At 51.4% G+C, this 25,633-nt stretch overlaps 2 protein-coding genes across 3 annotated transcripts in view; one reads left to right on the top strand and one right to left on the bottom strand.

The window, feature by feature from the left end:
* The window catches only part of INPPL1 (inositol polyphosphate phosphatase like 1), a 74,663-nt gene extending 71,518 nt beyond the window's left edge, over positions 1-3,145 (top strand). For both annotated transcript variants that reach the window (XM_028725775.2, XM_028725774.2), the window contains exon 28: positions 273-3,145. In XM_028725775.2, the coding sequence (XP_028581608.2) occupies positions 273-363 (91 nt within the window). In that variant the 3' untranslated portion in view covers positions 364-3,145. The remainder of the gene's footprint in view (positions 1-272) is intronic.
* Positions 3,146-4,337: 1,192 nt separating this feature from the next.
* PHOX2A (paired like homeobox 2A) lies at positions 4,338-23,404 on the bottom strand. The gene is made up of 3 exons (XM_028725781.2): positions 22,939-23,404; positions 12,022-12,209; positions 4,338-9,060 (listed from the first exon to the last, which is right to left on the bottom strand). Exons 1-3 carry the CDS (start codon positions 23,159-23,161, stop codon positions 8,617-8,619), a joined length of 855 nt encoding a protein of 284 aa, XP_028581614.2. The 5' UTR covers positions 23,162-23,404; the 3' UTR covers positions 4,338-8,616.
* Positions 23,405-25,633: the final 2,229 nt, after the last annotated feature.

Here is a 25,633-nt window from a genome sequence, read left to right as displayed (position 1 = left end):
GGACCATCTTTCTCAGCGATAGCCAGAGCATGCACCGCTCTGGCGAGACAGTCTGCGGGCAGGGAGGGTCTCAGCCTGCGTACCAGATGGAGCTGGGAGACAGGTGGTTCATATGGGGAGAAGCTCCTTCCCAGGGGGGCCCTTGAGCCATGAACCAGGGGGTCCTCCGACCTTTCTCCGGGATGGCATCTTGGGGCGCAGTGGACGTGGGTCCTCAGCCCACCGACCCTCCTGGTTTCTGAGCCCTGAGTCTCTTTCTCTGCTCCCTGCAGCGACATCACCGACGAGGACTTGGAAGAAGCTGGCGTGATGGACCCCAAACACAAGCGCCTGGTCCTCGAGAGCCTGAGGCTCAGGAAGTAGCGGGAATCTCCCTGCTCCCCCCCCCAAACACCCCTCCTTCCTTCCTTCCTTCCTTCTGGTTTTGAGCCCCTTCTTCTCGCCCACCCTGTGCCACATGTGAGGAGATATCGGGGCGGCTGGCAGAGCATCAAGGAGCAGGTCTCCCCTCCTCCAGCCCCCCGGAGGGGAGGGACGATGGCAGAGCCAGACGGACACCCCAAAGGTGTCCCCGAGACTTGGAGCCGACTGTGAGGTTGCCGAAGACCCAGCGCTGGCGCTTCCACGCCCCTCCTTGGCTCCTGCAAGGATCGGGACCCTCCCAGGCGGGGAACGGGGAAGCGCAAGTGGTCCAGGCTAAGCATTTCAGATCAGTACCCATAAACGCCCCTCCCCTCCTCTCTCTCTCCCCCACACCTCCACCCACAACCCCTTTCCACCTCCTCTCTGTGCTGCTGGTTAAATTATTCTTATTTATTACAGCGAAAGAAGGATCCTTGCTTTTTGTTTTGTTTTGCTCTTCCTTTCAGAGAGCCACGTTTCCCCCTCTCCTGCCCTGAATGTGCCTCTGGACCAACTCTGGTTTATTGGGCGGGAGTTCCTGAATTGAGCGCCGTTAACCCGGCCCCCTTTTACTGAGGCCAAGGGGCGGGGGGTGGATGGTGTGGGGACAAATCTGCCGGCTGTGTTCTGCTCTGGCTTTGTGTCTCTCTCTGACCCAGGAACTGCTTTTGGGGGCCTTTCAGCCTGACTCTGGCCTCCTTGCTGTCTAGGCCCGGTTTTCTCTGGGGCAATGCAAACGGAGACCTCTCCTCGCCCCACAATCCCTCCAGAAGCCTTGGGGAATTGTTTTTGCCACCCAAGGGACGTTCCAGCCCCGGTTTGCTTCCCAGAGAGGATCTGCATCACGCTCCTGTTGCATCATCCCGCTTGGAAAGGCGTCAGCTTCCCGTGACCAGCCTTCAGTGGGGCGGTGGGGAGCCCTCCCTCTTCTTCCTCTCAAGGCTGTTTCTTGCCTCCCAAGAAATATTATGCAACCTTCAGGGGCTCACCGGACAGCCCAAGGTGTTTGCTCACGTGCCTCTTGCTTTTCTAAGCGTTCAGCCTTAAACAGACCCCACCTGCAGCTCTTCGCACAGCGTCTGAACAGCCCCGTGAACGACAATCTGCAAGATAACCTCAGGTAGCCCCAAACGTCTGAGCAAGGCCAGAGCTGTAGCTTGGGGGGTGGGTGGGGGGGCAACTAGCCAGATGAAGCCTCCAGAGGGTCGGCATTGAGCCCCCCAGCCTGTGTGCGCATGCAAATGTGCACAGGGGTGTGTGCCAAACTTGAGTCTTTGACCCGGGTGAAATGAAAGCCTCGCTTTGCCCCGGCAAGAAAGTCTGGCGGGCAAATGCTGCAGGGGTGCTTTGCGGAAATTGCGAAGCTCATTCAAACGCAGGGGCCAGGTAAGCAAGCAGTGCCCCACAGCAGCCAATCAAGTGGAGCAAGCCAATGGAGGCACATGGGATGTCTCCGCAAGGCGGGACAAATGCAGAACGGCTCACCTCTGCTGCTAGAGAGAGAGGTGCGAGATCAGTCGCTCTGGGGCAGTGTTTCTCGAACTTGGGTCCCCAGCTGGCCTTAGACTACAACTCCCATCGTCCCTAGCTAGCAGGACCAGTAGACAGGGATGATGGGAGTTGTAGTCCAGCCCATAGCTGTCAACTTTTCCCTTTTCTTGTGAGGAATCCTATTCGGAATAAGGGAACTTCCCTTTAAAAAAGGGGAAAGTTGACAGCTATGGTCCAGCCAGAGCTGGGGACCCAAGTCTGAGAAACATTGCTCTGGGGAGTGGCTCCCACGCTTCTCCCCGCCACACGGTTTGTGTCTTGATCAGGTCAACAAGCGAGGGTTCCTGGCTGTGCCCCTGTGTGTATTGGTCGGTGCTGGAGTCTACCTCAGCAGCCCCCTGCCGCCTTTCTTCCATGGGGTCCTTCCTTTGCAGGCCTTGAAGACACACACGTGACCCGGGGGTGCACAAGTGAGATGTTGCCCTCCTCACTTTTCCCCTGAGCCCAGCACCTTTTACCAGAGTCAGCTCTTCCCACGAAGTTTCCTTGTTTTGCTTACTCTTTGTCCTTGATCCGAGGAAGGCGGCTCACGCAATGCCTTTCTCCCGTACGGATGCAAACCTCGGTGCCTGCAGGGAGACCGTTCCTAAGATCCAGGGCGGGGACCTGGATCTTGACAATAAGACAGACTTGCAGAAGTCAGGAAGCAAGTTCTGGGTTGCAGCCTCGGTTCTGCTCCACTTTTCCCCTTGGGTAATTGCTCTAATACCCCAGTGCCTTACTTTATAATATTGCTGGTGAGGGAGCTCTCCTACGTGCAGGAGGTTTCAAGGAAACCGTTCGCTTTTCCAGAGACCGTCTGGGACATTTTCACACCTCGGCAAAGGAGCAGCTCTCTGAAATTAAAATGAAGGATCTCTCTCTGTGTGTGTTTTGTTCCTCCTGCGAAATTTGCTCCCGGGTGTGGGTTCAGTTCTCATTATTTTCATTATTAGCGTTTGGTGTGAGTTCTAACCCTACTAAATTCTACCGTGCCGTATTTTATAGATGTACTTTTTGTTGTTTTAATGTTTTAATTTAATTGTCGTTTGGGACACTTTGTATACGCTTACTGTTTCGTGGGCTGAACCAGGAACCGCGATGATTTGCCCTCGTCCCCCCAAAAAAACAAACCCCCGTGTTTGCATTTCATGTCCTTAGTTTGCCACCGCCTCCATCCTGACGCAATAAAAGGGCTTGTTTGCTTAAAGAAGTGCGTCTCGCTGTCTTCTTTTCCTCCTCTCGTTTTTATTGGCAGGATGAATCACTTCTCAGGCACGTTTAAAGTTGCGTAGTTCCAGGCGTGCGCAGTTGGAGGCCAGCTGGTTGGAATTGTGCAAGTTAAATCCAAGCAAGAAGGAGAACTTAAAAACACTTTTTGCCCTGGGTTTGCCTGGGGTTCCCCAATGTGGAAAGAGCTTTTAAGCTCTCTGCCTTTCTCAATGGGCAAAGCCCGCTCAGTACACAGACTCTGGGAAGACACTCTTCCCCACCCCCTTGCTAGCTGTGGGGTAGGGTCAAATGTTTGACTGTATGCCATTTTCATGTACAGTGGTACCTCAGGTTACAGACGCTTCAGGTTACAGACTCCGCTAACCCAGAAATAGTGTTCAGGTTAAGAACTTTGCTTCAGGATGAGAACAGAAATCGTGTGGCAGCAGTGGGAGGCCCCATTAGCTAAAGTGGTGCTTCAGGTTAAGAACAGTTTCAGGTTAAGAACGGACCTCCAGAACGAATTAAGTACTAAACCTGAGGTACCACTGTACACACAAACCCTTGGAACTGAACCTCCATGTCAGGTGCCATTGTACAGTATTTTCTCATACAGTGGTACCTCGGGTTACATACACTTCAGGTTAGACTCCGCCAACCCAGAAATAGTACCTCGGGTTAAGAACTTTGCTTCAGGATGAGAACAGAAATCGCATGGCGGCGGTACGGTGGCAGTGGGAGGCCCCATTAGCTAAAGTGGTGCTTCAGGTTAAGAACAGTTTCAGGTTAAGAACGGACCTCCGGAACGAATTAAGTACTTAACCCGAGGTACCACTGTATTTATCTCTGCCATGGGGCCCAACGTGTTGAGCATCTGATTCTCAGACCTTCTTTGCTCCAGCCAAGGCGCTGGCTCTCTGCGACTTCAGACCACGCCAGGGACCCAATCCTAAGGGGCTTGGAGGCGCCCCAGCAGAAAGTGTTGCAGTTTTGCATACACCATTTTAATTGGCATTTGGATTGGGAGAATGGGCAGAGGGATGCTGCGGCTGCTTCCCTGCCGGCCAGTGTGTTCCGAAGTCCCCTCTTCCTGCTCTCAGGGCTGGGGCTTAGGCTGCCTTCGGTCTCGCCAAATATCCCCCCCCCAAAAAAAAAATTCCTTCTCTCAAAAGGAGCATTCGCACTCGTGGGAGTTCTTCAATAAATTAAGTTTATTTAGATTAGCATATTTTGCAAATGAGTTCAATAAATTACAGAACAGTTGTTGGTTTTAAAAAATAATAAATGGAGAAAACAAACAAGCAGAACGAAGCCCGGAGAACCATCATCTGACAAGCAGCCACAGAGCGGAGCCCTGGGGGCTTGGAAGTTGCCCCTTTGTGGAGTCGGGGGTCCCCTTGTTCCCTTAGGATGCTACGGTCTGGGCCCAAAAGGCACCCACTCTTGAGCAGGAGGTGCTACTGGCTTGCCGGCTCCTAAAGCCCCACATTTCCGTACGTTGCCATCCTGATGCTCCCCATATCGCCCTCCTTTTGGGCCTGAACCTGTTGCCCCTCTCTGCAAGACCCAGATGAGCGCCGCAAGCTGAACCTACGTTTTATCTTTCCTTTGGGAGGTTTGGAACCTGTTTTTCCCATGGCTCAGGGCGTCCTAAAATTCCATCATTTCCTACAATGGTGCCACACGGCTGCCATTGCCGCCTTTCCGTCTCCAGCTATGGGTGGGCCGCAGCTCCCCCAGCCCTGGCGTTACTGAGGCCACGTGGTGCCAGGAGTCCTGGGTGAGGCTGTGAGCCCAGGTTTCCCGTAAGGACTTCACTGGGCCATGGCATGTGGTGGCAGTTCCATGCTGCTGCCCCCCCAACTGTTGCTCTTCCACAATGAAGAAGACCTCAGGGGGACCCCAAGAAGGCCTAGACACCTAAATAATGGAACAGAAGCCCACCTGCCAACACAGCATCAATCATCACTGAGCCTCAATGAAACCAGCCGTGAAGCACTTGGAGTTTTGCTATCTTGAATCCCACCTGTTGCAAAGCCTGCTTAAATTTCTCCCCAATGACATGAAAAGAGCCTGGTGGATCAGGCCAATGATGGCCCATCTATTCCAGCATCCTGTTCTCATAGGGGCTTACTAGATGCCCGTGGGAACCTGGCAAGCAGGGTCTGAACACAAGAGCAACTCTCGCCTCTTGTGGTTTCCAGCAACCGGCGTTGAGAAGCATTTCTGCCTCCGATTCTGGAGACAAAACAGAGCCCTCCTGGCAAATAGCCATCGATAGCCGTCTCCTCCATGAATTTGCCTCTTCCTCTTATCAAAGCCATCCAGGTTGGTGGCCATCGCTGCCTCCTGAGGCAAGGAGTTCTACAGTTCAGCTATGCGTTGCATTAAGAAGTAATTGGCTAGAGGTTGCAGGTCCCCAAATGCTGAAAGGGTCTGCGGGATATAAAGCCGAAATATCTGTTGATGGGAAGGGGTGTGGGTCAGGACAGGGGTGCAGCAGAACTACTCGCTCCCACACTTCTCCCCTCGCTGCAAAATACACTCTGGAGATTCTGAGACACGTGTTGCAAGCCACCATTTCATGAAAATACTTTCTCTAACAATGAAAACCTGGAATTGTTCTATGACATAAAAGAGACTCGTTCTCCAGCCCACCTCGGGGCTTGAGCAAACACCACCTTGCCACCTTCCTCAGTTGTGGCGGCATCCTGGGCACGACCCGTGAGGAAGTTCTCCTGGCCCACTGACTTGGGACGGGAGTTGTGCAAGAGCACTGCTGCGTTCTTGCACACTTGCCTTGTCTTTTCACTGGGCCTCACATGGGTTGTGCCACCTGTGAACTGGCACAATGGCCGCAGAGCCTCCTCCATTTCATCCTGCGCACTGGACCACCACAGGATGGGGCCATTAGCAGCTGGAAAAGCTACAAAGCCTGCAAGGCTGGAAACCCCGTAAATGTGAGTTGTGTGATGTGGGGCCCACTCAGTGCCGTGGAGCTCAAACACCCCATGTCTGGGCCCATAGTCTTATCAGCACCTGGTTTCCTTAAAGGTGAACCAGTCTTGATAGCAACAGCCCACCCACATCCAGAGGACCACATGTTCCTCATCCCCTGCTCCAGCGATACGGGTTTTCCCAAAAGTGGCAGAACCAGGAAAGGTGTCTCCATGTATCTTAGCAACATGTGACACTAGACTCCAAAGCATTCGTGGTCTGGCTCGATATAAGGCAGCCTCGCCCAACCTGGGGGTGTTTTGGACAACAGTTCCCATCAGTCCCAGTGAGCACGGCTGTAAAAGTCGGGCTGATGGGAGTTGTAGTCCCAAACTCCAGGAAGTGGCACCAGGTTGGGGGAAGATTGATTTAAGGCAACTTCATCCGACTGCTGATTTACTCGTCTGCGCAAGCAGCCCTTTGCAATAGCGGGTGGGGATAACCTAAACCAGTGCTGGGCTGTATCTGCCTCATCAATCCAGTTCCTGCCAACCCCCCCCCCCCCAATATTCCTTTCTCCAGAGGGAAATTGACTGGTCCGGAAGCTGCTTGCGGACTAGTCAATTCCACTTGCGAGATGTGGGGAAGCAGGTGGGGCTGGGTCACTGCCATTTAAATGGGGTCGGAAGGACAAGGAAGGCGCCCACGGCGTTGATCTTGCTTGTTTTGCTCTTTTTGAAAACGACAATCTGCACACAGCCAGGGAATGCAGGGTGAGATCAGGAGGACAAAAGACCTTCTCGACATCGAAAGCTACTTGAGAGGCTGTGTGCATATGGACAGGTGTCTCTTAGAAGCCCGGAGGCACAGTCTTATCTACATAGTCCGTGGAATACACTTTCTGTGGGTGGATTTGCCAACGCGAACAGACTGGCATCTCACCACCTGCCCTGGGCAACCTCCCTCGATCCTTATGGCTAAAGCAAGGCAAATTGTCAGGCCCAAAGGTCCCTGGGCAAAGAGGTTCTACGAGCGCTGGGCAACTGCTTCTGCCTGGGCCCCTCTGAGCATGGTTTGCGTGGGTTGAAGATTGCGGAGGGACACTGGAAATTCCAGCATAAAGAGCTCATCCGTCTTCCTTCAGGATCTGACGGAGATCCACTAATTCTCACCAATAGCAAGCAAGCAAAGGCAGCGGCGTCAGGAAAGGGATACACCTTGCCCCAAAGAGGCTTGCCCCCTTTTCACCAGACAGTGTCAGGTCTGCCCCCCACCTTGCAATAGGGAATGGCTGGGGGGAGTCTGGCCATCAAGGAGACCATACGGCCAGCCTGCAACCCTGGTCTGCCAAATATCCCCAGATTTCTCTTTCTCTCTCCAGTTGGGCTGCTCAACCAAAGTGCCGTCCCTTATTCCAGAGGCAGCAGGCTGGGGGGGTGACCAGATGGCTCGCAAAACTGGCCTCCCGTTTGGGAGAAAGGTCAGGTCCGAAAAGTACCGGGGGATGCAAACAATTTACAAATTCCATCTCCATCTTCCTGCAGCGAGGAGTTCCTACCTGAGCTGCAAATGCAGCCGAGTGCCCATAAGTCAAAAGGAAGCTCCGAAGTCTCAGAAAGAGGTAAATAAAGACGCCTGGAAATTCTGCAGGGCGGGAGGGAGATCAGCCCTCCAGCTTGTGTGGGGTGGTCCAGTGTTCCCCACATTTCTACTCAGTCTCTCGACTCCAGCCCAAAATTCCTGGTGTCTTCATGAAAAGGAAGCAGAGCTCGCCTCCCCCATCACTTGCTGCTTACCTGATCCCCCCCTCTGGAAATGACATAAATGGGGTTCCTTTCTGCTTATTCCCTCCTTTGCTCACTGATTTCCACTTGGCCAAACTTGATTTTCTGCGGAGACGGTGAAGCACGGGCAAAACCACTGTAACAAAGCCCTTATGCTCTTAGATTCCACATCGTCATCAGTGGCCGCTGGCTGGCGAGACCCTTCGTGAAAGAAGCTGGGGTCAGGAGGGACTCCTCGCTCAGAATCACTTGACATCAGGAAAAGGAAGCAAATCTTCCTCTCTTGAGGACAAAATCTCTCGCACAGAAACCAGCTAAGGTTGGAGACCAGGGCTGGGAGCAGCTGTGTCCCTTCAGACCGATGCTTGCTGGACTGCAACTCCCAGCAGCTAGGATGATGGGATTTGTAGTACAGCAACATCTGGAGTGCCTGCGCAGATGTTCCCTGATGCAAGCAAGACTTTGTTTTTCCAGACAGAGTTGGGAAACGGGCGATGCCTTGAGCAGGCCGGGTGACTGGCGAGACCTGCCATTCGCAGCCTGGGAGAAGAGGACTCCGTCCAGCCCAGTGAGACGAATTCGTGGTTGCCCGGACACGGCGAGATGATGGCTGTTGTTCCCTTAAGGTTGAGCCGGGCCCCGCCCCGCAGGACGAAAACTAGCAGCTACAGGAGGAGCGGAGGAGGGTGGAGGGGAAGCTATTCTGTGGGGCACCCAGCGGAGGAGGCTGGTGGCGCTCAGTCCGAGGCGGTTAGAAGAGATTGGCCTTGAGGGGGTTGGGCTTCCGGTGGAAGGAGGAGAGGACCCCAGAGAAGGGGCCCGACATGGTTTCGGCCGGCTGCCAGGCCTTCAGGAGGTCGGCCGTGTTGGTGGGCCCGTTGCTGGTGCTGACCCCAGCCCACAGGGGCGCCTTGAGGGCTTGGGTGGCGTGGCCAGGCCCCAGCCCCTGCTGCCCCGTGCCTGGGCTGGGGCTCAGGCTGCTGCCGGGACTGTTCAGGCTGCCCGCGATGGGCAGGGAGGCGGTGCTGTCCGGGGTGGGGCTGCAGTTGGACTCCTTGGACTCGTCGTCCTCCGAAGAGGAGCGGGGGTCCGGCTTCTTGCTGGCCGAGGGGCCGCCGTTGCTGCCATTCTGGCCCTTGGCGTTGGCCGCCCGCTCCTGCTTCCGAAATTTGGCACGGCGGTTCTGGAACCAGACCTGGGTCGGAGGAGGAGGAGGGGAGGGCAGGTGAACAACAAGCAGGCATTGCCGTTGGGGAGAGAGGGGAAGACAGGGCTGCAGCTCAGTGGCAGAACAGCTGCTTGGCATGCAGAACGTCCCAGGTTTGATCCCTAATTTTAACTCCCGTTAGAGCTAGGAAAGACTGCCCGTCTGAATTTAGTTTTTTTATTTTATCATTATTATTATTATTATTATTATTATTATTATTATTATTGTGGTACCTCGGGTTACAGACGCTTCAGGTTACAGACTCCACTAACCCAGAAATATTACCTCAGGTTAAGAACTTTGCTTCAGGATGAGAACAGAAATCGTGCTCCAACGGCGCAACAGCAGCGGGAGGCCCCATTAGCTAAAGTGGTGCTTCAGGTTATGAACAGTTTCAGGTTAAGAACAGACTTCCAGAACGAATTAAGTTCTTAACCTGAGGTACCGAGGTATTATTATTATTATTATTATTATTATTATTATTATTATTATTATTGCCCTTCATCTGTAGATCTCAGGGCAGTTCACAACATAAAAATACTAAAGCTTTTTTGATCAGTAGTTCTCTTAATTGTTCCAAATTTTGCATCATTGCATATAAATCGCCGCAGGCACATTTAATGCAGATCTGGGTCCACTTTTGGGAGCTGTGCATAGGTGACCACCCTGGTGAGAAGAAGGCCTTTTTAAATGAGATTCCTGCATTGCAGGGGGTTGGACTAGATGACCCTCAGGATCTCCTCCAACTCTACAATGCAACGGTTCTATGATTCTGTGAAAATACATAACGGAAACAAGAACAGAAACTAAAACCAGCACCCACGCCTTCTATGTATGCTCTCCCACAAACACATTTAAAAAGGAATAAAGGTAAAGGTAAAGGGACCCCTGACCATTAGGTCCAGTCATGACTGACTCTGGGGTTGCAGCGCTCATCTCGCTTTATTGGCCAAGGGAGCCGGCGTACAGCTTCCGGGTCATGTGGCCAGCATCACTAAGCCGCTTCTGGCGAACCAGAGCAGCGCACGGAAACGCCGTTTACCTTCCCGCCGGAGTGGTACCTATTTATCTACTTGCACTTTGATGTGCTTTCAAACTGCTAGGTTGGCAGGAGCAGGGACCGAGCAACGGGAGCTCACCCCGTCTCAGGGATTCGAACTGCCGACCTTCTGATCGGCAAGTCCTAGGCTCTGTGGTTTAACCCACAGCGCCATCCACATCCTTAAAAAGGAATACAAGATGTTAATCAACCCAAGGCCTGGTGGAATGGGTTTTCTCCTGGCGCCTAAAGGTGCTTAATGACTGCTGCCAGTCAGTGTGGGCAATACTAAACTAGATGGACCAATTGTCTGACTCAGTATAAGGCAGCTTCCTGTTTAATTCAGCTCTCCCCCCCCCCCCCGCACCATGAGGACTAGAATACTGAAATTTATTTTTAGGGGCAGGGCTGCAGCTTTGCATGCAGAAGGTGCCAAGTCCGATCGCCTGCAGGATTGGAAGGGCTGGCAGAGCCTCTGAGTGGCCCCCAAAGTGTGGGGGGTACCTAGAGGAATGCTAAGAGGCAAGGGGGCAGCAGGGGGGCACTGGGTGTGTAAATGACTATCCAACTTTGACAAACTGGATTTTGCATAAATGTGCCATTAATTTGCTGCTGCTTTGAATTTTAGTGTGTTCTTACTTTCCCTAGTGGAAACTGCTATTCTGAATCATGCTTTCTTAAAAAATAGGGTAGAATAGTGGGCACTGGGGACAAGTTTATGGAACCAAGGAGGCAGGGGTTCAAAAAGGTTTGGGGACCACAGGGGGGAGACAATATTGAGCAAGGTAGGCTTTCTCTGCAGTGACCCATAGGGAAATGAGAGGCAGTGTGACATAGTGGTCAGTGCCAGATTTACGTATAAGCTAAACAAGCTATAGCTTAGGGCCCCACTCTCTTGGGCCCCCCCCAAAAAATTTAAAGGAAAAAAACCTGGATGTACATTTCCAAAATACAAAAGATAAAAAACAAATAAAATAAAACCTACATACAGCGACAGTGTTTTGTGTTGTGTAGGCTCCTGTGATGTAAGTCATGGCCCCCGCCTGCTAACCTGCTCCCCAAAATATCACTGGTTTGCTCCTTCCTATATATAGGGTGCCTACATTCTGCATGGACTGGCTGCAAGGCGACATGTGCAAATGGCTTGAGATACTTTATTAGGTCCATAAATTACCATATAGCATGTATTCAACAGAAAAAAAGAGCGACAATTTGTTGTTGACAAAGGACTGGGAATCAGTGTGTTTTTACATGAGTAGAATGTGTGCTTTTATTTAAAATGCATCTCTGGGTTATTTGTGAGGCATAGGAATTCATTCATATATTTTTTTCAAAATATAGTCCGGCCCCCTACAAGGTGTGAGGGACAGTGGACCGGCCCCCTGCCGAAAAAATTTGCTGACCCCTGGCTTAGGGCCTCATCAAACCTAAATCTGGCCCTGATAGAGGTTAGGACCTGGGAGACCAGCATTCAATTTCCCACTGGGCCATGAAACTCAGGCGGTGACCTGAGACCTCTCAGCCTAACCTACCCCACAAGGTTCTTGTGAGGATAAAATGGGGGGGGGGATTATGCCCCCACTTTTGAGCGCCTTGGAGGAAAGTTGGGGTATAAACACAATAAAGAAGACCTGGATAGCTCAGTCAGTAGAGCACAAGACTCCTAATCTCAGGGACGTGGGTTTGAGCCCCATATTGGCCAAAAGATTCCTGCACTGCTGGGGGTTGGACCAGATGACCCCCAGGGTCCCTCCCAACTCTACAGTTCTAAGATTATTTAATTTAAAGGCAATAAATAAATTGCTCAGAGCAATTGGGGCTTTCAGTGGATCAGCCCCTTTCCCCCCGCCCCCATCTCCAGGAAAATGATTATTCCCCCCCCTTTTTTTTAAGGGATCAGCACATCTCACCTGCACCCTGGCTTCTGTGAGGTCTATTTTGAGAGCCAGCTCTTCCCTGGTGTAGATGTCAGGGTAGTGGGTCTCCGCGAAGACTCTCTCCAGCTCCTTCAGCTGCGAGCTGGTGAACGTGGTGCGAATCCTGCGCTGCTTCCGCTTCTCGTTGATGGTGGACGGGTCCGAGAAGAACTTGTAGGGAACTGGTTGAGGAGAGAGGAGAGAGAAAGAGCCCCTGGCTTAGAAGGAGGAAGACGGGGTCACGTGGCATGAGAGTGGGGGTTGGACTAGAGGACCTTTGGGGTCCCTTACGACTCTGCAAGTCTATGATTCTGTGCTGCTGAGCTCACCCCTTGTCCATTTCCAGTATTGCGGGTTGGGAGCAGCCTTCCCCAACCTGGTGCCCCACAAGATGTTCAGGACTGCAATTCCCATCAGCCCCAGTTGGAACAGCCAAGGCAGGGGGTTATGGGAGTTGTAGTCCCAAGCACGCTGGGGTTTGTGGGAGTTGTGGTCCCAAGCACGCTGGGGTTTATGGGAGTTGTAGTCCCAAGCACCTGGGGAGCTCCATGCTGTGGAAGGCTAGCTTGGAAGGTAACCGAGGTTCCCCTCTGCATCCCCTTTGGTTCAACTGTAAAATGAGAAGGTGGCCTTCAGCAAGTCACTGCCCCACAACCTCACATTCCACCACCCCAAATCCACAGAATGGAGATAATTCTATGATCCCACCTTACAGGGTTCTTGTAACAATCTCTCTGTGTAAAGCACTTTGTACACTGTAAACAGTGAGCTACCAGGGACATTCACAGCATTAGGACTAGCATACAAAGCTCTAAATGACTCAGGACCCAAATACCTACATAAAATACCTCCCTCTCAATAACAACGATCTTGGATCCTATGTTTAATTGTATTTTTAATATTTTGTTGGAAGCTGCCCAGAGTGGCTGGGGAAACTCAGCCAGATGGGCGGGGTATAAATAATAAATTATTAGTAGTATTATTAGTATTATTAGTATTGGCAGGTGAGACCTTGGGGATTGTGTGACAGGGCCTTTTCGGTGGTGGCTCCCCATTTGTGGACTGCCTTCCCTGGCAAGGTGCATCCGTCTCTCATTGGTGGCCGAAGGATACTGTTCCTAGCAACCCTGAAATTGTCAGCTGGGAAAATGTGATTGTTTTAAAGCTGTTCTTAGAAGTTTTCTAATGATGGTGCTTTAAATATGTGTTTGCCACCCTGGACTCCGTTTGAGAGGAAGGGCAGGATATACACTGAATAAGCGACAACAATGGCAATCAATAATATAAGCACTAAGTATTAGCAATCATACCAGCCAAGTGGCTTAGAGTTCAGAATAGGATCCTGCAAATTGACCGGAGCCCAATGTGTGTGTGGGGGGGAGGGGTCCCTTCCCCACCCCCAATAGCAATAGAAGAAAGAAATTTTAAAAGTTGAGATGCTAAACTGCAAAACTGGTACCCAAACTTGCTTGCATAATTACAGTGAAGATGCAAATGTGTATCACTGAACATGGCTAGGGGAACAACTTAATAATACAACCGCTAAGATAATATAATCATTTAATAATATAGCTGCTTCATAATATAACCACCAACTTCTCTGAAGAGTGGGGAAGTTAAATTAAGAAGTATGCATAGGTTTTCTAAATTATACCAGTATTTTAAAAGCATGTGGCAATTCTGCCAGCAGCCAAGACAGCCGCACCCCTCAAAATTCATTGTACTTAGGAGAGCTGTGGAAGAGACGAAAACCGCACCAATGGCTGTTCTTTTAGAGTTACACAGAATTACACAGAGTTACACAGTAATCTTTTAGAGTTACACAGAATTCTTTGGCTAAATGAGTCTTGAAACTTTTCCTCAGACAACACCTGTAAGTACTGGACAGACATCTTCAGATATCCCCCAATGCTGTTTACAGCCAGTTATCAATGACATACATAAATATAACCTAGAAATCATTTTGTTTTATCCTCTTCTGCCTATTTAATACATTTTATAATTAAATTGCTGGGAGTTTGTCAGCCGCAGTAGATGTGCTGACATAGACAGGCATGCTGTAAATTTCTTAAACTATGGAAAGAAAGGTTGAGTTTTGTATGGAGGATTAGGTGAAATATTGCAAGGAAGACTATGAAGAGGAATTATTAGTTAAGGACAATTAAAAGTAATAGAGAAATGCAGATTAAGTGATAAAGAATGGAAAATCTTCAGAGGTAGTTGACAGAAGTCTAAAATATTGTATAAGAATGTATGTTAAATGACTGATAAGTTAAAAAAATTAATAAAAATGTATTTTAAAAAGGAAAGAAAGGTTGGCTTTTAAGGACACACCCAAAACAGGAATTATCCAGCTCTGCTCAACTCACCCCCACACCTCCTCTAGAGGCCAGGGATTAAACCTTAGTCCTTCTGTAGGACAAGCAAATTTTCTGCCATGAACCACACACAAATGCAACAGGTGTGTTGGGTGTATGTAATGTGGATTATGGCAAAACACCTGCTTGGCCTGCTGCAAAAGGATCCAGGTTTAATCCCTGGCCTCTTCAGGGGGGTTTGGGGAAGTGGGATAAAATCTCCTGTCTGACACCCAGGAAAGAGGCTGCCAACCAGTGCCGGCTATATAGAGGTAGGTGGATCAATGGGCTGGCTCAGTATTGAATAAGGCATTTTCGACTTCCCCGGGTCAGGAAAAGGGCGTGGGGGAACCTCCAAACCTAAAAGGAGAAGGACGACGCCTTCCACTTCCAGGCCTCCCTGGGGAGAAAGTACCAAAAATCTAGACGTTGTTGTTGTTGTTTAGTCGTTTAGTCATGTCCGCCTCTTCGTGACCCCCTGGACCAGAGCACGCCAGGCACTCCTGTCTTCCACTGCCTCCCGCAGTTTGATCAAACTCATGCTGGTAGCTTCAAGAACACCATCCAACCATCTCATCCTCTGTCGTCCCCTTCTCCTTGTGCCCTCCATCTTTCCCAGCATCAGGGTCTTTTCCAGGGAGTCTTCTCTTCTCATGAGGTGGCCAAAGTCTTGGAGCCTCAGCTTCAGGATCTGTCCTTCCAGTGAGCACTCAGGGCCGATTCCCTTAAGAATGGAGAGGTTTGTTCTTCTTGCAGTCCATGGGACTCTCAAGAGTCTCCTCCAGCACCATAATTCAAAAGCATCAATTCTTCGGCGATCAGCCTTCTTGATGGTCCAGCTCTCACTTCCATACATTACTACTGGGAAAACCATGGCTTTACCTATACGGACCTTTGTCGGCAAGGTGATGTCTCTGCTTTTTAAGATGCTGTCTAGGCCTGTCATTGCCTTTCTCCCAAGAAGCAGGCGTCTTTTAATTTCGTGGCTGCTGTCACCATCTGCGGTGATCATGGAGCCCAAGAAAGTAAAATCTCTCACTGCCTCCATTTCTTCCCCTTCTATTTGCCAGGAGGTGATGGGACTAGTGGCCATGATCTTCGTTTTTTTGATGTTGAGCTTCAGACCATATTTTGCACTCTCCTCTTTCACCCTCAATAAAAGGTTATTTAATTCCTCCTCACTTTCTGCCCTCAAGGTTGTGTCATCTGCATATCTGATATTTCTTCTGGCAATCTTAATTCCGGTTTGCGATTCATCCAGCCCAGCCTTTCACATGATGAATTCTGCATATACCGGTAAGTTAAATCAGCAGGGAGACAATATACAGCCTTGTCGTACTCCTTTCCCAATTTTGAACCAATCAGTTGTTCCATATCCAGTTCTAACTGTAGCTTCTTGTCCCACATAGAGATTTCTCAGGAGACAGATGAGGTGATCAGGCACTCCCATTTCTTTAAGAACTTGCCATAGTTTGCTGTGGTCGACACACTCAAAGGCCTTTGCACAGTCCAAACCTAAAAGGAGAAGGACGACACCTTCCACTTCCACGCCTCCCTGGGGAGAAAGTACCAAATATCGAGACGTTGTTGGGGAACGCCGAATAGCTGGGGTCTCCTGAGCCCCGAGGCGTCATCCCAGGCTCCTGTGGCAGCCGCTTTGCGATTCTGAAGCCCACGCGGCCGCAAATAGCGCTCGATCAGCGGGTAGTGGGGAGAAGGAGACCCGCAAGTCAAGCCTTTTGCTTGGCCTGCCCCAGTGCCCGGCGTCTGGGTGACGCGATCTCGTGCTAGCTAGCGCGAATCCGGAGTGACTCCGGTTTACACTAATGATGATGATGATGATGATGATGATGAGAACGTGAGATGAGCCTGCTGGATCAAGGCCAACGGCCCCATCTAGATCAGCATCCTATTCTCACAGTGGCCGCAGACATTGTAAGCAGGATCCGAGCGCAAGAGCTCCCCCTCTCTGACCCCTCCTGAATTTTCCACCAACTGGGATTCAGAAGCATTGCTGCCTCTGACTGTGGAAGCAGAACAGAGCCATCCTGGTTAGTAGCCTTCCATAGCCCTCTCCTCCTCCCTGAATCTGTCTGATCCTCTTTTAAAGTCATCCTCTTTTAAAGCCACCGTTGTCTCCAGTGGCAGGGAGTTCCACAGTTTAACTCTGTGTTGCTTGAAGAAAGACTTTCTCCTACGCGCCCTGAATCCTCCGACATTCAGCGAATGTGTTATAAGAGGAGAGCTTTCCTCCATCCACTTTCTCCAGGTCATAAGATTCTCCAATCCGCGGTGACAACTCCATTTCTTCATCCGTTAAATCGGGATTCCTTAAACGCGCATCGCAAGAGCGGCGAGTTTTCAGTTCCAAACAAACTGCCTTTACTCCGCCTCAACTGGCTCCAGTTTGCAGATGCGCTACCCGCGCTTCCTCGGGAGTAAAGCCCTCCCAACCCGCCGCGCTCTGACTTCGAAGCGGACGGGCTCCCCCTGCCGCATCCCTCCCTCGGCTTCAGGCGGAGCTGCTGGATCGGCGATGCGCTTCCGCTGGGATCCCTCTGCGCGGCTCACGTGAACTCGGAGGGAAGGGATCCACGCTGGGATCAGGGCCCAGTACCCCCGTCGTCCCTTTGGCTTTGCTGAGGAGATGTTAAAAATGATCCCAGCGAGGTTGGGAGTCGCGATTTGCTCCCCGCTTCTTAACTCGGGGATCAGTCGGGGCCACTTTCGGAGGCCTTTGGGCTCAGGGGGACTTCCTGGAGAGCAAAACATGTACCTCTCTAAATGACTTGGCTGAAGGAATTGAGGAGGTGCTCATCCAATTTGCAGGTTGGACACCAAACTGGTGGAGGCGGCAGCTAATGTCGTGGAATCGGAATTAAAAATGACCTTAACAGATTGAAGCCCAAACCGAGTGGATTTCATTCCTGCGCCTAGGCAGGAAGAACCAGATGCACTATTATTATTATTATTATTATTATTATTATTATTATTATTATTATTATTTATACCCTGCCCATCTGGCTGGGTTTCCCCAGCCACTCTGGGCGGCTTCCAACAAAATATTAAAATACAGTAGTCCATCAAACATTAAAAGCTTCCCTAAACTGGGCTGCCTTCAGATGTCTTCTAAAAGTCTGGTAGTTGTTCTTCTCTTTGATATATGGTGGGAGGGAGTTCCACAGGGCGGGTGCCACTACCGAGAAGGCCCTCTGCCTGGTTCCCTGTAACTTGGCTTCTCGCAGGGAGGGAACCTCCAGAAGGCCCTCGGAGCTGGACCTCAGTGTCCAGGCTGAACAATAGGAGTCAAGATGCTCTTTTGGGTATACTGGACCGAGGCCGTTTAGGGCTTTCAAGGTCAGCACCAACACTTTGAATCTTTGAGCTCAAAAACATGGGGGGGGGGGGCACCTGGCTTACTAGCAGGACAAGGATCTCGGGATCTTGGTGGACCACAAGTCATGAATCAACCGTGTGATGCAACAGCAAAAAAGGCTAACACTATTCTAGGCTGCATCTACAGAAGTCTAGTGTCCAGATCAAGGGAAGTCATATTCCTGCTCTATGCTGCCTTGGTCAGACCCCAACCTGGAATACTGTGTCCAGTTCTGGGCACCACAATTTAAGAAGGATGTTGACAAGCTGGAAGGTGGGCAGAGGAGGACAACCAAGAGGATCCAGGGTCTGGAAAGCAAGCCTGATGAGGAACGGTTGAAGGAGCTGGGTATGTTTAGTCTGGAAAAGAGGAGACTGAGAGGAGATATGAGAGCCTTTTTCAGATATCTGAAGGGTTGCCACATGGAGGATGGAACAAGCTTGTTTTCTCCTGCTCTGGAGGGCAGGACTCGAACCCATGGCTTCAAGTCACAAGAAATGAGATTCCAATTACGTAAACATGAGGGGGAAGTTTCTGACAGTAAGAGCTGTTTGACCATGGAGCGGTCTCCCTTGGGAGGTAGCAGAGTAGACTCTCCCTCCTTGGAGGTTTTTAAGCAGAGGTTGGGTGACCATCTGTCAGGGACGCTTTAGCTGAAATTCCTGCATCGTAGGGGGTTGGACTAGATGACCCTCGGGGTTCCCACCCAACTCTACAATTCTGCGCCTGACGAAAGACAAATTAAACCAACTTTATTCGGGTTGCTCTTCGACCTGACTGGCTTTTGTTTTCCATCTAAGACCAGGCGATCCATATTCGTTCAGGTGCTCAGCAGGGCTGGGGAATCCGGGTGCCTCAAGAATGTCAAAGCCAGGAGTCCTTTTCTCCCGCCCCCGCCCTCACTCCCGTTGCTAAAAAGGCGAGTCGTACTCCTGATTTGGGTAGAGGGTTGTATGTAGTCCGGATTAACTCAGTCCGAATTAACGCAGACGGACTTTATGCAGATCGATGAGTTCTCATGCAAGAGAATAGGATGGTCCTTAGATTGTTAAAATTTAAATAGAATATTTTTTTTAAAAATAAATTTAAAACTCTGGAACATTTATTAATAGGCAGCGGCGCCGTTATGTTGCCGGGTGGCGATGGCACCAGGGCTGTGGGGTGGTTAACTGTGTTTATTTAACTCTGCCCGGGCCGGGAAGAAAATGAGGGGTCGGATCCTGCTGCAGAGATGGAGGGAACATTCCCAAACGGGACCCTCTCTCTCTTTCGGTTTCGATTGCCATTTTTGTGGGGAATAAACGGCGCTTACTTCCGAGTAGAGCGCGGCCGCCGCCCGTTGCATTCCGCGCAGTAGGCAGAGTCTTAAACAATAAACAAATAAAGCATTAAAATAAAAAATAATTAAATTTAAAAATTAAATTTAACATATCGGTGGCCTCCTAGCCGTTTCCTGGGTGCCGTTTTTTTGTCATCAGCTGGGTTCAAGCGACGTGCTTGGCCGCAATCCTACGCGCGCTTTCCCCGGGGACTAAGTCTCCGTGGAACCCAATGCGGTTTACTTCTGAGTAGGCAGGCCTAGGCTAGCGCTTGGAGGAAGGAACCCAGAGCAGTGCTCTCCTGCAGAGGCGCCCAGGAGAAGTGAAGACATCGCCGCCTCCTCGGTCTTAAGGCGCGGCTGCGGGTGGAATTCCCCCTGGATGGCATTTATTGCTCCGGATACGGGGAAAAACATGCGGCCTAGTGGTTAGAGCGTCGGACTAGGAACCGGGACTCCAGGGTCCCAATTCCCCCTATCGGCCATGAAACTCACTGGGTGCGGGTGAAGGGGGGGCCAATCATTGCCTCTCTCAGCCTAACCTCCCTCGCAGGGTCGTTGTGAGGATTAATAACGGAGGAGAGGGATAGACGGGTTATACATAATAATAAATTATTATTATTATTATCCTTGGTGGGGAAAGGCGGGCTATAAAGGCAATAAATAAATACAATAAATAAGAAATAAAATGGTGATACTGCTGGAAAAGCAGGCAGCCGCGTTGGATCAGACATTTACTGATAGCCGGGGACTTAATAAATGAATTCCCCAGATGTCGCCTGGAGAGTTGCAAGCCTGGCGCGCCCGCCCCTGCTTTCATTCTTGGACACTCGTCCACTTTACATCTATACTTCGACATTTGCAATAATCCGACTTGGCAACGACGCGAATTAAATCTGAGCGGTCCACGGCGGTCCAGTCATTCTGTTTTAAAGTGAAGCAACGAAAGTGACTCCTCTGTCCCCCCAAATTGTTGGTTCCCTTTTCCGGGTTCGCCAACTGAAACTCTTTTTTCACCCCGAGGTCGATTTCAAGCACCGTTTGGTCATTTACACAGCTGCCTTGAAATCGACTAGGAATTCATTAGAAACCATCATCATTAGAAACCAGATTCATTTTCAGGCGTATTTCCCTTGTAAAAACGCATATAATTTAAATCTCAGGTAAGATGCTTACGGACCGCAAGGGTCTCGCTTTGAGGAGTGGGCCGCCTCCCTTATTTCGGAGCCTTATTCCTTCAAAACAAGAGACCTCAATGTTTTGCTGTTTGTTGCTAAATCCGGATTCGTTTCCTATTTGTTACTAAATCCGGATTAATTTCCTACTTGTTGCTAAATGCGGATTCGTTTCCTATCTTTACTGTCGAGCGAATGAGTGGGTTGGAATGGCTAAAAGGTTGACGAAACCTCCATTCGGTCCTTTCAAACCGACTATCACTGCAACCAGTAACTCCAGAAGCAAAATCCGGATTGTGTTTTGCTCGGGCCAGAAATGAAGAGGGAATGAAATAATCCCGATATCGCGCAAAGTCGCTTTAAGGCGGTACATCAGGGCTCTTTTCCAGGTCCATTAAACTCAACTGCAGGGTTTTTAATATACTTCACCCTCCCCCCCCCCATAATCGGATTCAATAAGACATTAAGGCCAAACCCCGACGCCCATTTACTTAGGGGGAAAAGTTACTTCTCTTACACGGCTGATATCCGATTATTAGATCCTGCCCAAATTCTCCCAAACCGGAATGGCATTTTAAATGCGCCCCCAGAATGGTGAAATGCGCCGGCGGCTTTTCAAGCACAATGCTATTGGAGGAAAATCGCACCCAGCTGCATTTCCCCCTCCCTCAAAAAGCACATGTGGGGGGGGGCACACGTGGGAAAGAGATGGAGATTTTGAGTTTAAATGGTCGTGGCCCTGTATTTCATTTCCTTGATTTTACATCGCAATATCGCTCAGGTGGGCTCATTCCGGGTTGGTCTCAGATCAAACGCGCTCCTTGCCAGAGGCAAGAGGCGAACGCAAGGTTTGGAGTCACACAGAACGCTTCGTCGGTGGCAGAATAAGTAAAAAAATTAAGAAATTGTTCAGTGGCACCTTAGAGACCAACTAAGTTTGTTCTGGGTATGAGCTTTCGCGTCCACGCACACTTCTTCAGATACCGTGATATTCGTCCGTGGCAATTATTGCAGAGGAAAATAAGAGGAAAGCGGAAAGGATACGTTGTCAAGAGTCCCTGGAATCTTGCACATTGCCCAGCAGAGATTGGGTTGGCTTGTAACAATATCTTTATCGTTGATAGTTTCATTCACTGCATTCCTAGTTTACCCTTTGCTCCAAAGAGCTTGGGGGAGGGTGGCATTCAGTCCCCTCCTCATTTAATTCCCACAACAACCCTCTGGGGTAGGCTAGGCTGAGATTGAGTCACTGCCCCCCCCCCCAAGGCCACCCAGTGAGCTTCGTGGCCGAGCGAGGATTTGAACCCTGGTCTCCCACTCTAACCGCTAGGCCACACTGTCTCTCCGTGTGTATGTGTGTGAGTGAAATTAACACCCCGCCTGCCTCTCTTGAAGGGCTCCTGGCCTGCTGGGTGGCGTCTTGCCTCGCTTGCCTACATTTACACAGGAGGAGGCCGAACGAGAAGCGTGTCCTTCTTCCATCCGGCGCACCATACGCATTTCGAAGCGTAGGCGCGGATAAGTCACGCAAAACCCAGAATTTTTTTTCAGGGTAGGGGAAAGAATTGCCTTAAAAGCGCCTGGGTTTCAGAGGAAAACCCAGGAAACGTCTTCTGGTCTATCTTAAAGGCAAAACAGATTACCTGTGGCAAAGGAAACCTGGATACCATCAGATGCTTCGCCGTCGTCGGTTTTTTGTTTGCAAACACAAATTAATTCATCAAATTCCACATCTGGGGATTTCTCTTCCAGATACTTTGTAAACCCAAACCCTTTCTCCCGTCAATTTCCAGTACAGTTTTAGTTAGTTACAAATTTTGCTTTGGAAATTATTGCGATCGGATCGCTACAAGGCATAACATAGATTTTCCTTTTTTTTTAAAAAAAAAAATCCCCCTTAGGCTGCCCGCGTGCTCGACGATGCTCAGCGAAGAAACCAGGTCCTCGCCGCTTTCAGCCCGAACCGGATCGCGCCCCTTTTTGGTAAACTAGCTGAACCTCTCCCCGCCAGCCTAAAAAAACCGCCAGCGACGGACGCTTCCTTCCTCCAGATTAATAAATTCCATAAAAAAATAGTATATATATTTTTCTGGGAGCAATTTCTGCAAAATATCGAATTAGATTCCTTGATCTAATCCTTCCATTTGCTCTAACCCGATTACGCATTAATTTGTTTTGGCTGTGAACAGAGGGGCGACGGAGCCCTTTAACTCGATTAGGCACAAATGTTATATCTTTATAACTGCATTTTGCAAAATTGGTTTATACCTGGTGGGTTGCGAGCTCCCCCCACCCTCTGCGAAGGGGGGAAAAGGAAATAAAGCGGCGAGGGTCGGCCGGGTTGCAAGACAAAAATTGGAACCAGGGAGAGAGAGAGAGAGAGAGACGGGGAGAGAACCAGCCAGAGACTCTGGGCTTCTTTTGGGGGGTGTCTCTGCCTCCCCAATATTCCGAAGGAGGAGTCCCTCGCTCCTGGCCCCTGGAACCAGCGGACCCCCCTCCGGAGCGGCTTCCAGGCCGCGCCTCCGGTCCGCGGGGCAAACCAGCCCGGTGCCCGTCTCAGGCCGGGGGTGCCCTCCTCCTGCGCGCCTCGGCAACGGAGCCCTCGTCTCCTGGAGCCCTGGCGCCGGGAGTGGTACCCAGGGGGGGTCATCCATCCCAGCCGTCCGTCGGCGGCGCCCTTACCTGTGGCGTAGGGCGAGGGCTGGTGGTCTCGGAGGGCGCCCAGGGTGCAGTTGGCGGTGCTGAGCGGCGGGCAGGCCGGGCTGGCGGCGAAGCTGCTGCGGATTGGGTTGTACTGGAAGGTGTTAGCTTGGCTGCAGGAGTTGAAGTCCGCGTACGCCGACGCCTCCATGGCCGCCATGCAAGAGTCGTACGAGTTCAGGTAGGAGTAATCCATCTTGTACATGGGGAGCCGGGCCCGGGATCTGGAGATCTGCAAGGTGGCCGGCAGGCCCGGGGTGAGAGAAAGAGAGAGGGAGAGGGAGAAAGAGGGGGCCCCCTCGGCTTGGACGGCGGCAGCGGCGGCTGCTGCAGGTGCCTCGTTGCGCTCTGGAGGCGCACCGACGGGGCGGACGGGTGATATAGTTGGCGGCGCACGGGGAAACAAGGGACGAGGCGGCGGGTCCTTTGCATGACAATCTCGCCGGGAGTCGATTGGGGGGAGGGAGGGGTGGCCAGGGAGGGGGGGCTGCCCGCCGCCCCGCCCACTCCCTCCCGCCGTCGCTCAGCCAGCCCTTAACCCTTTCGGGTGGCATCCTCAGAGCAGCAGGAGAGGCTGCAGGATGAGTCCGTTCGCTTCCCCTGCCAGAGAAGTTTCGCCACACAAGCGGCCAAGTTTCCCGTGTTTAAAAACGTTAAGGGCACCAGGAGAGCCCGCTGGATCAGGCCCATCTATCCAGCGTCCTGCTCTCATGGGGGGGGGGGGGGAAGCAGCGGGTCATACCCTAAAAAGGGGGAATTGGTGACAGGAGCACTGCTCTTGGGGGATGGAATAAGCCCTACCCCGCATAATCAGTCACAAGACTTGGCACAATGCACAATGTTTGCATGGCGATGCCCATCAACGTGGGGCGAGCGGCCCCCTCACATATTTTATGGGACGGTCTGAAGGGGCCTCGGCCCCTAGGCGTTGGCTCCTGTGTCTATGGTTCACCGATTCCAGCACCCTCAATGTGCTCAGCCAGATGCCCGTTAAGGGAAGCCAGCGGGCAGGATCCGAGCCCAAGAGCAACGCTCTCCCCACCTGGGGATTCCAGAAACTGGGATTCAGAAGCATCTCTGCCTCCGACGTGCTGGCCCCGCCCCCAACCTCCTCTGGTCCAAAGGGGAGATGATAAAGGACCCACACATTCACCTTTGCTGCCTCCCTCTCCTTCGCTGGTGCGAGGGAAACATCCTGGCTTGCCTTGCAGGGCTGTTTTGCGCGGAGGGCTGAGCGCAGAGCCCGTGCCGAAACCTGTCCAGCAACGAAATCCTGCGCTCGTCCTCCTCTCTCCCGCGCCCCTTTTGTTTTCTCAGCGTTGACTAAGAAAGGACTTTGCATCCTAGAGCTGGAAGGAACCCCAGGGGACATCTAGCCCAACCCCCGGCAGTGCAACACTTGCCCAAGTTGCGAAGAAAACGGGGGAAACTGGGGGAGCGTAAAAGTGTAGCTGGGCGCGCGCCACGAAAAGGCGCTCGTTTGGCCAGTTGGGCGGTGAAAACCCATTCTCAGGCTAATATGGTTCACGCGTACCTGGCTGGGCACAAAAAAAAATTATAAGCGATTTAAAAACTTGTGTTTTTTTTTACTGTCCCATCCTCTGAATGGTAATCTCTGCATGGTCAAAAGGGGAGGGTAATTTTCATTATTCTATGATTTATATATTCACAATGGCGAGATGCTTGCTTCTGTCGGCTCGCGGGAAGGAGCGCCTGGGGTGGTTCAGCAGGATGTGGCTTACTTCCGAGTAGACCTGCCGAAGGTTGTAGCAGCAGCCGCGGGGGTGGGGGTCCCGTGTGTTATGGGGTGGGGTGGGGGAAGCAGGGCAGAAGGGGGAGCCCCAAGCCTGGCACCCAACGTCCAGGGCTTTTTGTTTTTCTCAGTTTGTGATTCTCAGGCTAAGACGCCTGCCAGACTCCGCGAGCGCATCGCTCGCTCGCTTATTCATTTATTTCTTGCATCCAGCCCACCTGCTTCTCTCAAGGTGACGTGCGTGGTTCTCCCCCTCCTCGTTTAAACTCCACAGCAACCCTGCGAGGTAGGGGAGGCCAAGATGCAGGAACTGGCCCCCAAGGCCACCCATTGGAGGGGTGGATTTGAACCCTGCTCTCCCGGGTCCTAGTCCGACGCTCTAACCACTAGGCCACGCTTCCCTTCCCTTCTGTGCAGCAGCGTCCTGTTGGGAGGTCGAGGCAGATTCCTTGGCGCATCCTGCCCTCCAGCTGGGCTCCTCTTGGGCTGACTCCAGCCGGGGTGAAGCTTGCGAGAGTGGCCTTGACACCTCTAGCTAAGGGGATCCGGAGGAGATAATGGGGAAGGAGCTTCCCTACTCTTGACACCTAGGAGCACAGGGTGGCGGAGACTGCCTCTTATGCTCTGAGTCTTTCTCCATCTAGTTCAATAGTTTCTGCACTGACTGGCAGCCACTCTCCATTTTTTTCAGGCAAATTGACCTGGAGATGCCGTTGAACTGGGGATTTTTCTGCATGCAGAGCAGGCGCTCTGTCACCATGCTAGGGCCCTGAATCATAGAATTGAGAGGGACCCCAACGGTCATCTAGTCCAACCCCCCTGCAATGTAGGAATCTCATCTAAAGCATCCATGACAGATGGCCACCTGCCAGTCAAAGCAGAGAGTCCTGCACTTGCTGAATCAAGAGTCTGATCTGGGATGAG

Source organism: Podarcis muralis, chromosome 4 (genome assembly GCF_964188315.1).
Source record: "Podarcis muralis chromosome 4, rPodMur119.hap1.1, whole genome shotgun sequence".
NCBI classification, from domain to species: Eukaryota; Metazoa; Chordata; class Lepidosauria; order Squamata; family Lacertidae; genus Podarcis; species Podarcis muralis.
Note: the sequence above shows the minus strand (reverse complement) of the source record. Positions and strands in the feature narration are given on the sequence as shown.